This window comes from Pleurodeles waltl, chromosome 3_1 (assembly GCF_031143425.1).
Source record: "Pleurodeles waltl isolate 20211129_DDA chromosome 3_1, aPleWal1.hap1.20221129, whole genome shotgun sequence".
Taxonomy (NCBI): domain Eukaryota; kingdom Metazoa; phylum Chordata; class Amphibia; order Caudata; family Salamandridae; genus Pleurodeles; species Pleurodeles waltl.
This window is the reverse complement of record NC_090440.1, coordinates 184,821,278-184,839,490: the sequence shown is the minus strand read 5'-3', so window position 1 is coordinate 184,839,490 and position 18,213 is coordinate 184,821,278. Positions and strand designations below refer to the sequence as shown.

The following is an 18,213-nucleotide window of genomic DNA, read 5'->3' as shown; positions in this document are numbered from 1 at the left end:
ATTACAGATGGTATGCTTGTCATTGATATTCTGACAAACACATGGCTCAGTGGGCTAATGTATCCACTGTAGAGATATGTGCTTGACCCTAAAGTCAGTCAAATGTTTGAAAAGGATTATGTTACTTACCTTATAAACATCTGTTCTTGGCATGTAGTTCTGTAGATTCAAATGATTTACATACTCCTGACATCGAGTGATGGGTTTGGATATGTGCAAGTTGTTTTTCTTCGAAGATGTACTTTAAGTCACGAGGGAGAGTAATGACTCCTCTTGGTGATAATGCGCATGGGTGTCAACTCCACTGTTAGATTGTTTTCCACAGGAGAATGGAGTATAAAGTAAGTAAAGAGATCTCCATACAATTGATAAGGTAAAAGAACTGCAACACCTACAGCTCTCCAGGAAGGAGGGTGGGCACATGCAAATCTACAGCACTACATGACAAGAACAGATGCTTACAGGGTAAGTAACATAATCTGTTGGAGTCATGTGTGTCTGTAAATACACATGCTGTGCATAGGCTGTATGCCCAGACGTGGGTCCCTCGCTCCCCATGCCACTGGAGTCAAGCTAGCCTGGCTGATGGAGGGGGATACCCTGAAACCAGTCCTAGGATGCTTGTTTCCAGTCCAGGGAGGACCTGGCTTGGCAGTTCGGGCTGGACTGTTCCCACGAGGAGCAGAGTCAAGACTGATTTGCATATGGCTGGGTCCAAACTGGAAATGGCAAAAAAACGATAGATTTAGGTCCAGATCACTGTACTGGGGGTGAATGTTTGACATTGTTCAGCATTCCGTCCATCACTTGTTCTTTTTGCATGTGCATAGGCTGTAAAGCAGAGCCCTCAAAGTGGGGGCTAACATGTGGGTGTTGCAGTTGTCTAAAAATATGTCCGTAGCACTGCCTAACCTACATTAGCTTATTGGTGTGCTATAACATCCACACAATAATACTTAGTGAAAGTGTGAGGTGTACACCATGTAGCTGCTATACATATATGAGCTATAGGGGTATTGCCCAGGAAAGCCATCAAAGCCCCTATTTTACGAGTAGAGGGTGCTCAAGGAGGTGTAGCCAAGGTCTTTTTGGCTTCAACGTAACATGCCTGGATGCATTTACCTATTCACCCAGCAATGCCTGATTTGTACATGGGCTTTCCTATGTGAGGGGACAAAAAAGCAATAAAAAGTTGTTTGGTTTTGCAAGAGTCCTTAGTTCTGTCAATTTAGTAGATAAGAGCCCTCAACATCTAATGTGTGGAAAGCTCTTTCCACAAGCGAGTCTGAGTGAGGAAAGAATAAAGGTAACTCTACTGACTGACTAAGGTGTAAATGGGAGACCACCATCGGAAGTAAATTTGGGTTTATGCGAAGGACTAGCCATATTCTTGTGTAGCTGGTAGAAAGGTTTTTCTAAGGCTAGGGCCTGGAGCTCACGGACACGTCTGAGTGAAGTTATGGCAATCAAAAAGGTGACCTTCCAAGACAGAAAATGGAGAGTACCATTACATAGTGGTTCAAATGGTGGACCCATAAGTCTTGTTAGAACAATGTTAAGAGTCCATATAGGTGCTGGTAAAGTCCGCAGTGGAACCACTCTTAAGACCTTCCATAAAGGTTTTGATGACTGGTATCTTAAACTAAGACAGGTGCAGTCTATTTTATAGATAGGCAGCCACTGTTGCCAGATGTAAGCGTATGGATGTGAATGCAAGGCCAGAGTGTTGTAGATGTAGCAGGTAACAGACAATGTTTTGTTATGTTGCATTAAATGGATTGATACTCTTTATTATGACAGTAACATACAAATCTTTAGCATTTAGCTGCATAGCATGTTCTAGTAATAGGCTTGTGAGCGGCTTTGATAGTGGTCATACATTCAGGTGGGAGATTGAGATGACTGAATTGTAGGACCTCAGAAGCTAAATTGCTAAACTGAATTCCTTGGGATTCGGGTGCCTGATTTCTCCATGGCTGTGAGAGAGAAGGTCTGGGTTGACAGAAAACGTCTCACGAGGCGCTACTAATAATTCTAATAGTACAGTTAACCAGGGCTGTTGGGCCCATGTGGGAGCCACTATTATTAGTGTAAGGGATGTTTGCCGGACGCCTTGCAAAGTGACAATATGGACATGCTCTAACAGGATGAAATGATTTAGGGACCGTAGATCTAAGATCTGTCCTTTTTGGGGATTAGGAAGTACAGGGAATATACTCCTGACCCCTGATGTCGCAGAGGAACAGGTTCTATAGCTCCTTTGAGCAGGAGAGCTTGAACTTTGTTTTAGCAGTGTTTGGTGTTCCAGAGAGTCTGCGAATGCAAGATGGAATCTTTGGAGTTGTAGTAATGAGCGCTACACAATAACCATGTTCAATTATGTCCAACACTCACTGGCCTGATGTTATTGACTGCCATGTGGGCAGAAGATCCTGTAATTGACTCCAGACATGTGTAGAGTGTTTGGGGGAGTCATTGTTTTGCAGTGGTTGCAGCACCCCGTGGGGAAGCAGCTTTGCCTCTACCCTTGACATTGTTTTCCCCTATAGGAGCCTCTATATTAGCCTCGTGGACAAGAGTGGTGACCCTGGCCACATTGATACGAGGTAAAGGTTTCGGACGATGTGGTTTGCAAACCCGCTCGGTAGGTGGAGCGGTGAAAGGAGTCACGAGGACTAGGTGTCTCAACTGCACCCACAGATTTGCCAGTGTCCATATCCTTTTTCATTATTTCTAGGGCCAAGTCAACCTAGATGCTGAAAATATGGTTTTTAATGAATGGGGCATTTAATAGACTTTGCTTAATTTCTGGCTTCCTGAGCTAAGGTGAATTTACAGGCAAAGAAGAAGCAGTTGAAGACTTGTGCTAGCCTTGTCAACTCTTGACCCCAATATGTCCTGTCGTGCCCAAGATGTTGTCAAAATGACCTCTGGAATAGCTGCAGGTCTTACAGTACTGCCTACTGTACTGGTAGCCAGGAGAATGTAACCAATGAGCCTATCGGCCATGACATGGAGTCTACAGGATCCAGAAGTGAGTGCAGGATCAGTTTAGTCTCGTCCATCCCATCACAAAAACTCAGAAGAGTGGTCCAAAGGTACTCTGGTAGGTTAGGCACAACCATTTGCTCCACCTCCAAAAGTGAATGAGTGTACCTTTCCAAAAAACAGCTTGCACTGCTGGATTGTAAGGTAATACTCAGAGGGGAAATAAAATCCCCGTGGCCGCTGTCTGCTTTGACTCCCTATCAGGAGGAGCACTAGGGAAAGGACATGGGCTCTGCTTATAGAGGGAAGAGCTTAATAGTGCAAGCATCTTAGGGGGTGGGTGAGCAGAAACAAATTAGGAATCTCATGGCGCCAGATGGTGGCAGAGGGCAACCTGACGATCCAGTGCAGGAACAGAAGATGGTTTACCCCAACCCTCATCTCCATCAGTGTCTCGTTTAACAGAAACTAGGACATCAAAGCTGAAGAGACCGGCTGGAGACTGCTGAAGAAATCTGCCTCATTTTCCTCTTTGGGGAGCTGAAACTCCAGAACCTCCCTTTTGACAGAAGGCATCTACTCTGATGGTGGTCTGAGAGCACCTTTTGAGAGGTATCAATCCCACTTCCATTGCAAAGGACTATGTCAAACACAGCATCTCTCCCAGTAAGAGACAGAAAACTGTCCAGCCAACTTCTGTCACTGACATTATGAACCACAATTCCAGGCATTTGTATATGGTGTCAGTCAAAGCTGAAAATGTCATCAGGCATGCTGAAATACATGTCTCTTGGCACCGTGGGAGGACCAGTGGACATAAGTCCACTCAGGGGCACTGATGATTCCACAGAACTCAAAAGTATACCAGGGAAACAGGACCTTAGCGGAATAGAGCCAACATTTTTAACTGAAAATCATTACCTATGTTGGGTTGGAGTTAGAAACTCCAGGTATGCCCAGAACGATACATTGGGGTGGAAGCAGCACCAGGGTGACGTCCATCAGTTCTGGTTCCAGCGCTGATGCTGGATCCAGTGTTGAGGAAAAACATCACCAATCTAAAGATCTAACGCCAGAGCAGGAGCAGTGCCTGGATGCTGAGGATTCCCTCCTTCAGAGCTTACTGTACTTTTTGTTGTCCCACACTTGTCCCACTGTTCGAGGCTCAGGATCTGAAGTGGGACTGAGAGGCCAGCAGTCACTGCATGGCAGTAACAAAGAGTTTTACGATACGCTCCTTAGTCTTGGAGTGCACAAGACCACATTGATCACACAACCCTGAGTTGCGTTTTGGTTCCAATCACAAGAGGAAGACCTTGTGAGGGTCAGAAAAGGACATCTGTCCCTGGCAGGATATACAAAGCTTGAAACACAATTTTGGAAGGAGATATCCTTTCGAACACTGCAAAACAGGAGAATTTTGTGGAAAAGTGTTCCAAAGAGAACTACTCCAGACTCACCTCGAAGGATGCAGGAAAAAAAATTGAACTCATGACAGGGTATGAGCATGATACCAATATGTCAGTGGTACGTCTGGAGTGAAAGACTGTTGCAGTGCACCTCCTGCTGGTGCAGGAGAACTGGTTCAGCCTTTCAGGATCCAGTCCTGGAGCTAGAGGTGAAGAATGAGCAGACTTAAGTATCCATTAAAATCAGAATTACACTGTGGGTTTCAACATTTACAAAGCAACATCCCAAAACAAAATATAATGATGGACGGAGTGTTGAAATTTTTCAAACACTCACCCCCAGTCACAGATCTGGGTTTAATCGATCGTTATTTTTGCTCACCACGTCACCACAGTTTGGACCCAGCTATATGCAAATCAGTCTTGACCCTGTTCCCCATGGGAACAGTCCAGCCCGAACTGCTAGGCCAAGTCCTCCCTGGACAGGAAACAAGCATCCTGGGACCGGTTTCAGGGTATCACCCTTCATCAGCCAGGCTAGCTTGAATCCAGTGGCGCAGCGAGCAAGGGACCCACGGCTTTGAAAGTTAAATTTCAATGCAAAACTGTGTACAAATATAGCAGTCTGCGTTAGGTGCAAGAGTGGGCGGATGAGGTTAGAGAGCGGAAGTGGCTAGATAACATCTCAGACAGACGAAAACGAAAAGAGTAAGTCAGATTGGGAGGGTTATATTATATATGACCCACTGTTTTTCAAAGGCAAAATAGCTGCTCCAAAAGGATATTTCGTTTCACTGCTAAACAAATCTTGTGAGTCTCGGTAAGCTTAATGTGCAGGTCCCTTTTGTTTCAAGCAACTATCATCTTGACACAGCTGCTGGTTTTAAAAAAAGGTACATTCGTTTTTTCTGTATTTTCCAGTTTCTTCAGAATGAGTCAGTCACACAGCAAATTCAATGATGCAACTTACCAGCCTGGTTGCATTTTTTTAATTTTTTTATACTGACTCAAAACGTCTGCTGATTAGCAGCATTTCATTGCCACAGCGTGCTTTTCCGAATTGTAAGGCAGCAAGAGATGCACTATGTGTAAGTGTTAGTTAGCTCTGCTCCCAACTAAACAATTAAGCATATGCCGAATTTACTTGTTAAAGTTTTTGTGTAGGCATAATCACCCGAAATACCCGTTTCGGCTTTCAGAAAAACGTGCATCACAACATTTAACTCAAAATATGCGAAGGAATGCTCAGCAGGCTCGGGCAGGTTTTAACAGGTACATGAAAAAAGCTGCATAATGTACTCCAAGATCGCAAGTAGCGTTTCACTGAAATGTGACAAAACATCAGCGAACTGCTTAAAACATGACTCTCAGCTTCTTCTGAAACACGAGGCCCAACTCTTCATTCAGGCCCGATGCTATCTGCACAATTTTTCACAAGTACAAACGCATTTATCTGAAGCTTTCTACAGTTCAAGAATACGATACCTTCCATGTAAATATGTAAATACCTGCTTCATGAGTAAGGGAATGCAGTCCTTGAACTGAATAGCCCAGACCACCAAACTACTTCTCCATGGAACTGTTGCAAAAGAAGGTACTTAATGCATTTTATAATCCTTGAATGAAAAAATACCACAAATCATCTACCGGTAAAACGATCACAATATCGACACCGTTATACACCATTCGCAGTAACCTTCCAAGCATTACTAAAAACAATTAAAATGATTACTCCGCATTTGGTGACAACGCTCCTTTAATATGCTATGAAAGCGCTAAATGATGCTTTTACAAATTCAACAGAATCTAGATTCTGAAATATGCTGGTCTGATGATGAAGGGACTTTGAGTATACATGGGAATTAAGACTTCTATTTAAATAGGCTATCAAATGAAAGACCTACATATCCAGTGAGGACAAATTAAGTGCAACACTGGTATCTTCACTGAACTAATGAGAAATGAGCAGGCTTGAGTGTAATGGAACAGTGGACATTGTATGTAGACGCCATAACTTAGGATCCCTTTCTTCAACACGGCTGAAGAGAAAATGCCGCAGAAAGAACTATCAATTCCATGAGACCATATGATGACGCTATTTTTAACTAGTTACTCAAAGTTATCTTTGGGCACAGAGACGTCACTGTGAATAAGTAACATTTATATTATGGAAACTGTTGCAATGCAAGTCTAATAGCAAATCGTCTGGACAATGCCTGACAGCATCGTCTAGTTTTCAGAGGCTGCAAATAGCTGACAAATCTTTGGTAATTGGGTCTCAAGAGTTTCCATATTGGAATGTCTGACATGGTAGCATCACACACTAAATACTCTTTCATGAGTAAAGCGTCCCCCACTTAGCCATGCTCTAGATTTTCATTCTCCTCTGTTTGGCACACCTCGGTATCGTTTGATTGTTAGTTATTCCGCTCTTCACTGCAGTGTACACGAACAAGGACAAGATCTGGTTGCTTCATGGGCTCTTTATCTGCCTTTTACAGGTTGTTAAGCAACCTTATGTATGAAAGAATATCATACATTTCCACATACGAATCATGCCCAGTTTAACAGTGTAAGACCTCTGTTTCCTGAGGGTGTTTATGTCTTTCAATACAACAAGACACTCCAAGCAGCCAACACCAGATTTCTGTTATAGAATAGTAAAGGTGCTAAATGCTTGTAGATCTTACAAGTTGCCTCTCTGGACTTGCCAGTGGTTCTAGACACCGATACTACACTCCACACCTCAATGCTGCTGCTCTATGGGAAGTGCCTCACACCCTGCTTCTCTTGACTGTTTTCAGCGATTGCATGGCTTTTACACTGCTGTAAGCAAGCAAGTGGTTAGTACCTAGATGGTAATATTCTGTGAAACAAATAGACTTCAGTACTTGTAAGAAGGCACTACCCATTCCCAATTCGATGGAAATGATTTTTCAGATGCTGGGTGTACAGGATGGAGAAGGCTCGCATTCTGGCCCAGGCATGTTGCCAGTATTCATCAATGCTTGATAGTTGCTTGATAGTCGACTGTTGAAAGCTACTGAATTCGAGAATGATCAGGTGGAATGGATAGTTGTTGCTGTTAAACAGATAGGCACTGTTGAATTCTTGCAAGCAAGATACATGGGAGTTGTGTGGCTTTTTCTTGATGATCTCATGTTGTAGCTGGGTGGCAATAGTTTTTTTTAATTTTTCTGGTGAAAGGAAGGCGGATGATAGGTATGTAGTTGAGACCATGGTGGATTGTTTGAACAGTGGAGGTTATGTCCTACTGTGTGGTCTTCCAGGAAGGTTTCCGGGCTCTGGGAGGTACAGTCATTGTTGAGGTAACCAGTTAGAATGTCATGCAAGTGTAAGAAGGCGGCTGTTAAATTGGATGTAGAGCGATGAGGATTGGAAGGTAAAACTGGTATCTGTTTTGTGTTGTAGAAGTAGTGCTGATGTTCTAGTAGAAGAAGTGAATAATAGGGGATGGGGAGTTAATGCAAGACGAAACTGCTCAGAAAAAAAAAAAAAGAGCCCTGCTCTTGTTAGTCCCTTCATTGATGGAAAGTTTATATAAGGGAGCTTTAAATAAGAAATCTGCAGGATGAGCTGTGCTTGGAACTGAAAAGTCAAGGACTTTGGTCAGTCTCTGTTTCGTTTCTTAATTTTAGATAGTGCTCTTGTTATCTGAAAGCTCATGGGTGTTCCACTGGACAGAAGGTTTTGAACTGAAGAATGTGGTTTCAGAGGTGCAATAAGTCTGACATGGGGTTGTAGGGATGTGCTGTATTCACCAAGGAGAGTGTTGACTTTTGATGTGGGCTGACTGGTGTTTGAGAGGTCACAGACTTCTTCTTAAAGGGAGTCCACAGAGAAGTATTTAAATAAATAGTCCAACGGCCTAGCAATGAAGCGGACTATGCATGCTAAGTCATTGACCAAGCTCACTGATCTAAGACTAAAAGACTAATCATGAATAATTGATAATTTAACGAAGGTAGTGAAGTGATCAGGAAGAGAGTCTGAAGGTTCTCAGTTGCGAGAAGACACAGCCAAAGTCACAAATAAATAAATGGCCAAGAACTAACCTCTACAAGTTGCATGAGGTTGTCAAAGAAGGCTTCTTCATCGATGCTCAGTTTGCTGGCCTTGTAAATTATGCGGTAGTGTTCCACCTTCCCATCGCAACTCACGCACAGCGTGTAGTCCCCAGGGTAGTTGGTGCTCTCTCGCACAAGGAACAGTCCTGTCTCTGGGGGGTGGAGCAGCCGTTCAGCCTGTTCTCTGGTGATCTTCCCATGGAACCACCTGTATGAGAAAGCACAAGGATAGAACCTAAGAAGAAAAAAAATCACACAGAGGCAAGGAGACATTCTGATCCAAAGCAGACAGAGCACAGACAAGGGTGAGAGATGGACAGAATGAGACATTGCTGGCTGAGGAAATAAACATATGGAATGCAACAAAAGGTAACGGCTACTAAGTCAATAGAGCATGTCAATTTCCTGACCATCTATTTCTTTCTCTCTCATACACAAACACACAGATACACCCCCCCCACACACACACACACACACTCAGACCCTGTGTATTTATTTTTGCTTAGCCATAATTATTGCTGCCTTCAGAATCCCAGAACATACTCACTGTTTTGGATTGACAGCTCCTGCTGGTTCATTATCAAGTTTGGGTGTTTAGGCTTAAGAGGATCACACAAGGAATTCACTTTAATGTCACAAGATAAATTCCAGCCTCCAAGACGGTTTGAGTTAAGGGCAAAAACTCCAAAGCTGGTAGAGCTCTGACACTTACACACTACAAAAATTCCATTCCCTGAACCACAACACCCAGTTATCTGTGGTGGTTGCTGAATTAATTTAGGACAAATCATTTTAAAGATCGAAGAGTAAGGATTTGATGTGTAGAACTCCCAGCTTTGAAACTGACAGAGTAATTGGAAAGAGTTGTGCTTTAGAAACTGTATTCAGTTTCCTCAAATAATGACTGTTGGCAGTTAGCAGTAAAGTCCAGAATTTACTGGATTCAAGTACTTTCTCCAACACCCAATAGTATTTTAGTACAGGTACTACGTAAATGTGGTGATAATTAGTATTCTCTTAAGCACCGTTTTCCTCACCAGCAGGGTTAGTAAGATCAATACTCTCGGCCACTAGCAAGTTTAAAAACTTCTGAAGAAACCAGTAACTCAGCAGACTGGAAAGAACAGTTTACACAGAAGAGGTTCCCTTAACAAGTAAGTATCTGTATCCGGGCGCATTCTGGAGCTCTTCTGGTCAGCCAATAGCCTTAAACTGCTTAAACTGTTACGTTCTCTTCTTAAGAGCTCTACAAAGTATTCTGTTGCAAATTGCTATTGAACAAGTTACTTAACTTCTTTGACGCTCTCTCTGTTGGCTATGCTCTCCAACTGCAGAATTCTCACCTTAGAACATTACCCAGGCGTCTGGATCCGAATAGCTTTTGTAGAAGTGCTCCTGTGTGCTGACAGGTAGCGCCAAGCAGCTCCACACTGGCTACATATCTGGAGTGCCAAACACTGGAGTCCCAACTTTTGGCAAGCAGGACTGAGCCAGTGTCCCTACCCTGTACTTCACTCATGCGATGAGCTGATGTAATGTCAATGAGAAAGATAGTCTTCAAGGTCAGGAGACACAGTGAGCAGCTAAGAATCAGCCAAAGGAAATACACATGAGGGATATCCAAAACAAGTTAAGGTTTATGAGAACATGTGTAATGCTTTGCTGCATTGTTTGTGCCCTTTTTCTCTGCTGAACACTGCTAGTATTTGGACTCTGTATTAAGAAAGAAGTACATGTGAATTGTATTAATTTGTTTAGTTGCAAAAACAAATCCCGACTGTTCTTTGCAGGAGATAACTGCAGCAGGCTAGTTTCCCTCAGCACAACCTTACCAGCTTCTGCAGCGGAGGAAAGGGAGGGGAGGAAAGCTACCTTCCAATGAGGGTAGAGAGGAGATCAGAAAGGAATATCTTTCAGTGAATTTTCAAAATAACCAAAAAACCCGGGATAGGAGAGGGGTGATAGACATTTTCATCCCATCCTCAACCGAAGCCCAAAATAGAGGTTACCAAACAATTTGAAGTGAGAACAGCCCTAGTATTCAAAATGGGAGGGAAACCACTGTAAATGGGCTAAACAAGTGCAATCCAGTTTTTGAACGTTACTAGAGTAAGTTTTTAAAAAGCTTGAAATGAGCACTCATAGTGGGGTCTTTGCCACAAAGAAGAGATCGATGATACTGCAGATATGTCTAATTTGAGTAGAACATTCCTCCCCCACCTCTGCTACTGGATGTATTTGTTGGTGTTTCAGAAGACTGAATTGGGTTTGGTTGGGTTGGTCTGGAGACAGGTGTGCTCCTGATGCCGGCAGTCTGCTTGCGAGCCTAGAAAAAACACAGACCCTCTGAAAGGAGGCAATGGGGGCAGATGGGAGGGAGTGGGTGATGAAGGCTGTGTAAGACCGGATTGCAACTCATACCCGACTGGAACAGAGTCTGAGGAGACGTACAGGCATCCCGCCTGACTGACTAGTGCAGGTTTGGTGCACGACTTGGGGGCAGATGGAATCTGCTTGTATTTGTGGGTGGCAGTGCAACTCACCCCGACCAAGACTTGTGTTAGATTCTACTAAAGGTTTATTGTTGAAACTGATTCCCTCCCTACCTCTTAAGCTCAATCAGATGACTATCAAATAGCACCCAATGACTTTTCTTTTGAACCGGACAAGTGATAAGTTGGGAAGTTGGTACTGGTCTGGCACTGGACTTGGTGGGATCACCCTCCCCCTTTAGCTCAACCAGATGAACACCACATAGTACCCAATTACTCCATTTGAAGCAGACAAATGACAAGTTGTAACTGGTCTTGCACTCGACTTGGTGGAGATTTTGTTTTTGGAAATATAAAGTGAGTGACAAAGCTTACTGTGAACTGGTATCCAAAAAGAGCACTCACCAATGGATGTTGGAGTCAAACCCAAGTACTGGGTTAGGAGTTGAGAAAGAGAGGAGGGGTTTACCATCTATTTGCCAAGGCAGACCTGGAAAGACCAGAAAGACTATCTGCTGTTAAGTAGGCCTGAGACAACCCTAAGGAGTTCTGAAGTTTGGAAACTGTGAACTATGCTTGTCTGCACAAGATGACTGATCATTTAGCTCCCTCAGCAGGAATCAAGGCTAGAGGCAGCATGGAATAATGATGTGTAAATGGATGGGAAAAAAAAAAAAACTCCAATGGTCACCTGTGAGAACTGCACATGAACTTTCATTGTCTGCACATGTGGAATGGAGAAGCCATGCGGAATTAAACTGTCAGTTTAAGAAGTTACAACTTTCCAGTGACAATGTTTGCTGTTTTGGCCTTATTCTAGATCATAAAATACTTTTTCATTTTATTAAATTAGCCTGACCGCTTTAATGAGTCATGTCTTGATGAGTGTTGTCCTGGGACAGTTCACCCTTAACAAACATTTTCTAAAGTTGCCTTCCATTTCAGTCTTTGTGTTATTGAGAGGTAGATAAGGATCTGACAGTTTGCCTAAATAGGAGCTTCTTTTGCATAGTAGTGGGAGAATTTGCCTCGCTGGGCAACCCGGCTTGCTGCACAAACCTTTAAGAAATCTCATGACAACAGATGATTTAAACGAAGCCAGCTGGACCGGCCAATTCAGAATCTCAAAGAGTTGACAAAATCGTTTACTATGTCCACTTCCAAGCCTTGCTGAACTAAAGATGAAACAAAAGGACATCTAACGGCTTTGCCTGAAAGGGGTCTGTGTCTCTGGCACCGCACCAGGTTACAAATCTGTCTCATTACCCAGCATAAATGGATTTGTGGCGGGGCGCCAAGAGGTAAGGATGAAATCTACTATCTCAGGAGACTAATCGAATGCAATCAATTTCCAAACTGTAGATTGCTTAGATTACGGTGGTGGACCCTACCGTTTTGCTGGGGCAGAAGGGCCTCCTGAAGTGGTAGACTGACTGAACAAACAGGAATGCTGATGCATTTTGGGCACCACATTCTCCTGGACGTGGTTGTCATTCTTTCAAGCTAAGGGAGGAAAGAAAGTGGCTGGAAGGTGTACAGGAGTCCCATTTTCCATTTCAGCTAGAATGCATTTCCTAAATAGCGTTCCTGCAGAAAATCCAACAATTTAAATTGTTGACACAGAAAGCTTTGTTAAAAGATCTAACCAGAGTTTGGTCTACTGGAGGAAGATTCACTGCACCACCTTGTGATATAAGCCTCATGCGTCATACACAGACGCCTGCTCAGTTTATGTGCCCTGGCGCTTAGGGACATTGCCAGGTGGCTGGTGACCAACATGATGCCTTGAAGCTCCAGTGATACAAAGTCTCCTGGCACAGGACCCAAGACAGAACTACACACTACTTTGTTGCCGTACAGCATGATGGTGGAGTTTACCATGAGAATCTGAACCAGCCATCACCGATGGATACAGGAAGGCACTCTGGCCCAGGTGAATGGTCTGCAGCTCTAGTAGATTGATGTGATGTCAGCTCACCACTGCAGAGCAGAGTACTCTGTTCTCCAGGGACATCCCTCCCCAACCCACCAGTGATCCGTAAGTCACCACTTATCTTCTGATGAGAGTGGCATGCCGCAGGGCAAAGTGCAGGCCGTCAGCCACCACAGCAGATTTGAGCTGCCTCTTCTTAAATCTGGATGGAATCAGAAAATTGTTCCACCACAAGGCTTGCGTGTGCCACCTGGCCTTTAACCGACCATCAACTGGATTTAGGAGTGAGTCTGAAATATTTGGATCCTAGCCCGAATGTCTCGGACTCATTGCTGCATAGGAAAAGCCCCAAACTCCATACACATTTTCCAAAGAAGTCAATGATTTTGGATTCTGTATCCAGAGGAGTAATTGGAAATGAGTTAAGACTCACCTTACTGGCTGAGGCCTGGGGAATAAGGCTTCCTGCAGGAGGGTGTTAAAAACCCACAGTTCATCAGGTGCCAATCTAGGACATCTGGCCAACTGCCTTTTCACAATACAGACAAAAGCCTGGCTTCGACCAGGCAGTGATGAGAATATCTGTAGCAACGGCATTAAATGCAAGTAAGGGCTCATATGTTGCTTGCCCAGTCTGCAGAACCTTTGCATAGCATCAGAGTAAGAAGGAAAAAGAAATCTGCAACACAGTTCAGTTTCAGATAAAGGCTTCGGCACCGGAGAATCCTCTGGGGCAGGTACCGGCGTAGGGGTGGAGAAATCTGCGTGGATCATGGGACTCGACTATAAATCTGTACCAGAGTTGGTGTGGGCCCAGTAACGGGTCCCAAAGGGACTGACAGCACTGACTTGGGACCAGCCAGTGGTGAACCCACTGGAGACCCCTGGGATTCCATGGGGCCTGAAGACTTGCCAAAGGGAGCCAGGAGCGCATGGAGTATTTGCAATAAGGCCTTTCTGAATGTCTCGATCCTCGGGGGTGGGGGTCAGTTGATTTACACCTTGGCACCTTCTCCTTGGAGTCAGAGCGGTGGGACAGGGATGAGTCATGCTTCACTATTTAGGTCTTGGTTGCAATTGCATGCGCTAGTGCATGTGCGCTTGCTTGCACAAGATAGTGTGTTTTTCAGAGACTTTGAGCATGCCCACTGTTAACCATTTGTGGGTTTCACTGGCCCTCTCATTTGCTGCCATCTAACTGGGCAGTGTCAGCCGGCTTCACTTCTTTCAGCTGGAGCACAGACAGAGCATTGCTTCAACTCTATTACAGTCCTTCTCCTGCTGGTGCAGTTATTGAGGAATACAATCTTTTTTTTTTTTTAATTCTTGCTTCTTCCTCATTTGTCCATGTTGCTTCATCCTCCTCATCCCTTAAAGTCCATGTTGCGACTTCGTATCCACCACCTCATGGCTTCTTACCCATTCTGCCCTCTTCAGGTGACTTTTTTTTAAATGTTTAAACTGTAAAAAAATAAATACTGCTGAATTCTACTGTTACAGAAAGTGAGCTATTAATGTAATCTGTTGCAGCCCTTCTGATCACTCTTTGAACTTATAGATACACCATGAAAATGATCCTCTTCTTCCACGGTGTTTCAATCCGAATAAAATACTATTTTTAGATTAATGGTTAAGTGTAAGCGAAGGAATGTCTCATAAAGTGGAGTACTTTCTGGCTGACAATTTGGAATTCACTAATCCATCTTGCTAGTACAGGACACCTTGAAGGCTTCCTTGAGGGACTGATGCATTTCATCAAGCATTAGTCAAACTAAAATGTTGAGAGATTACTTCAGGTGAAGGATCTCCAAGAGCCAGAGACACAATCTCTTCTTGGGTGCAATCAGTCTTTAGGGAAGAGTAGAGAGGACAGAAGGACAAAATGTGTGGAATTAGTAGAGTTTTCTGTCAGAAGTATATGTCAGATAAGAAATATTACGGAGCAGGTGAGTAATACAGCAAGCAAGATTTTTGATAAAGACGTACCAGTTCTAGTTGTCCAAAGGGTGCTTAAAGCTTTTGAAGGCTTTTATACTGCGCTGGCAGAAAAATAATTTTCAAGAAACCACTACTGTTGCATATTTAAAGCCATGAAGCCTCTTGTCAGTAGAAGGGTCTTACAGCTACTAGGTCACAGATTATAATCAGAACAGCCCTGCTGAATCACTGTAATAGGAAGGTGGCAGACCTGCTGTACTTTGTCATAGTCTTTTGTTTTTCTTTCTATAAATGGCTTGAAAGGCTATGTAATTTAATTTCTATTCAGTTAGAGTACAATTCTTTTCCACACTAAGTCTGCTATGTAGTTTGTAACAAACTCTTCATTGCACTTTACAAAAAAACTTTTGATATTGCTGCTCAATAGTGACACTAAAATACATGTAAAAAAAAGATTAGGTGATGGACTGAATAAGGTGGAAGTGTGCCTTATTCATACTAATCAATACATGTTCATCCCATGCCACCAAAGGGCTATCCAAGGCTCTGTGATAACCAAAGAACTTTGCAGATAGGATATGGACATTTATTTGCATCCGCATGATGGTGGGTACATTTTTAATCCTTTAGTATTGGTAGAGGGACATTTTCAGGCCGCTTAATTCCCACCGCCCTTTTTTGTTTGTCCATTAAGCCTTTGCCTCAGAAGTTGAGAACTGACAGAACTATGCCACCCTTTGGTCATAAAATCCTAGAGTTAAAATTTAGGGACTAAGGTGACAATCTTATCCTGTACTTGAGTGATGCGGAGGTTGTGCTACAAGCTTTAGCTTCTGTTTTTAAGAGTACCGGTTATTAGGGCATAAGCTTAATCAATATAAGAGTGAGCTAATGAAGACAAATCATTTCTAACCCTCTGGTATGAATCGATCAAAGGTGAAATATTGTGGGGTTGAAAATTATGCATCTTGGAAAGAGATGGTGACAGCAACACTGAAGGGCTTAGAGGAGGTCAAAACTATTTAACAATTTAGATAGACTCCCTGGCCCCGATGGCCCACATAAATGAAGTCAAAATGGTAATTCTGCTAAACTTTAGCTTTCTATTTCAGGCTCTTCCCCTATATGTTGAACTAATTTTCGTTAAGAAAATTCAGACACATTTTAAAATGTATCTAAATCACCTTAACTAGCTCTCATAACCAGATCACTGGTTATGGAAGCATGTGTTCTTCCAGACAAAGTTCTGTTACTGGGCAGCACAGAAGAAGATTTATGAGATTCTTTTTAGTACAAGAATAGGAAGAAGATCATGTTTCAGATAACACTACAGTACTGATTGCAGTTTCTAGACTAGTGGTTTCCTAATTCTTCTAAAATGTAAAATTACAGTCATAAATGGGTGAGGATAGCTGTGTACAAAATTGGACACATATCTTTGGACTCTGAGCGTTTTAAAGATGAACCTCAAACACCACCTCTTACCCCCAAGGAGTACCTTTGGAATATTTAATATTACAGTTGTTGATATAATATCTATAGTCCAATTTTTAATGAAATGCTTAATTTTTTGGATTCAATTATTCTTCTCGGAATATTGACATCTCTTGGATAACATGGCTACAATTTTATATTAAATAAATGTACGTGTACCTGGGTAAAATGGACTGAAAGGGCACAGGAGTCAAGGCAGAGGATGTTCTAAATCTGCATGAGGAAGGAGAAATCTCTCCATGATATATGCTTGTTTTAAATTACAATAGCTGCTTCCATAAATTGTTGCTATGAACTTATTAGAAATATATGCTTTTGATTCTTACCATATTTCTATTTTCCTCTTTAACATTTACTTGCTCAAGGGAAGATATTTCTTTAGTTCTATGTGTCCAACATGGCATGCAATTCATTTTAGGTGTGAAGTGTAGCAGTACTTGCACCATTCATAGCAAGAGCATTGACAACATACTTTAAAGGGGGTTTGGTTCAGCTTCTTTTAACTTTAATGGTTCTACCTAAACACAAGGCAATCCTCTTTTTTAGGTATTTGATACAGTAGCAAATACATTTAATTGTTTTTATCAGCACTGAGAGTGAACATCAAACCTACTGGCATTGCCAATGCTAGTCTCTAAAGCAGGTAATCACTCTCAAACCAAATATTTTGGTTCAAGAGGCAAACCTCTATAAAGCAAAGAAATAACGTAATACTGAATCATCTTGGTCATCGGTTAATGTGTCTAGTAACTATGTATGGTAGGCAGCAGTACACTGAAACATTTCTAACTCTAGCAAAGTATCTGTAATTATCTTTTCTTTTTCACAGCTTTCCCAACAGATAGAACACAGGTTATTCTTTGCTAGCGCGCTTGATACGAGATGTTTAACACTATTCATCTGAACATGACTGTAAACTAAGACGAACAGGGTCAAAATCTCTCATAAATCTGGTGAAAAAGCATAGATCCTAGAAGAGAAACTGGATTACAGAAATGTTACTGACTCAGACTTCACTGCCCAATAATCAATGATGAACCGCCCTGTGTCATATCTCAACAAAGTTGGGTGATGTGTCCAGCGTGATTCTGTCACTTAGTATGCATTCTGAATTAACAGTTTTATAATCTAACCAGCATCTGCCTACCTTATTAGATCTTGTAAAGTCCGATCTAATTTGGGAATTCTCTGAAAACAACTTATTTCGGAACACTGGGAGCCGCAAGGAGGTGACATCCCCACACAGTATCTTTAAATCAGATGGGTATGAGATAGCAAGGGGTTAAAGTGGGGCTTACTATGAAAGTATGTGACAGTCAAACAGTAAGTTCACAAGAAGGGCGCCCTGTGTCATGTAACTGCCAGTGGAGAAAATGGAAAACAACCAAACAACTTTAATTGTTCTTAGATGAGGTTTACTGAAGGAAATATGTTTTGTGAAATAATGTTCATTCAATGCTGATCATTAATTGCAGATCCAAGCCAGTATTCTCAGGATTCTGAGAATAGAAAGACCTTCTAAATGTGAATGCCAGTTAAAGATTTGCCAAGACAGAAACACTACAAGTAGACCTGAGAAAGTGTGAACTGAAGAAGGCACCCCACAGCATATGTTTGTAACCTTTACTTAATCCCAGAGAAAATCCCCAACCAACATGATGAGTACAGATGAGACAACTTTGCCAGTTCTACACAGGGACGAATCCAAGTTGCTCATGTCGGTTCATAAAGTACTACTTAATATGTTAGGGTCTGATCTCAAACCTCAAATCTCTTGAGTAATCTTTGAAAGTTACTAATCCAGGTTTTACTACATATGTTGATGTTTGCAGTACTAGCTGGAATTCGAGTCATTCCCATGCCACAAAGCA

General features: G+C 42.5%; 1 protein-coding gene across 3 annotated transcripts in view; it reads right to left on the bottom strand.

Annotated features, from left to right (window-relative positions):
• CSK (C-terminal Src kinase) overlaps positions 1 to 18,213 on the bottom strand; it is a 507,465-nt gene that overhangs the window by 254,357 nt on the left and 234,895 nt on the right. For all 3 annotated transcript variants that reach the window (XM_069222133.1, XM_069222134.1, XM_069222135.1), the window contains exon 7: positions 8,474 to 8,693. In XM_069222133.1, coding sequence (XP_069078234.1) covers positions 8,474 to 8,693 — 220 coding nt within the window. The remainder of the gene's footprint in view (positions 1 to 8,473; positions 8,694 to 18,213) is intronic.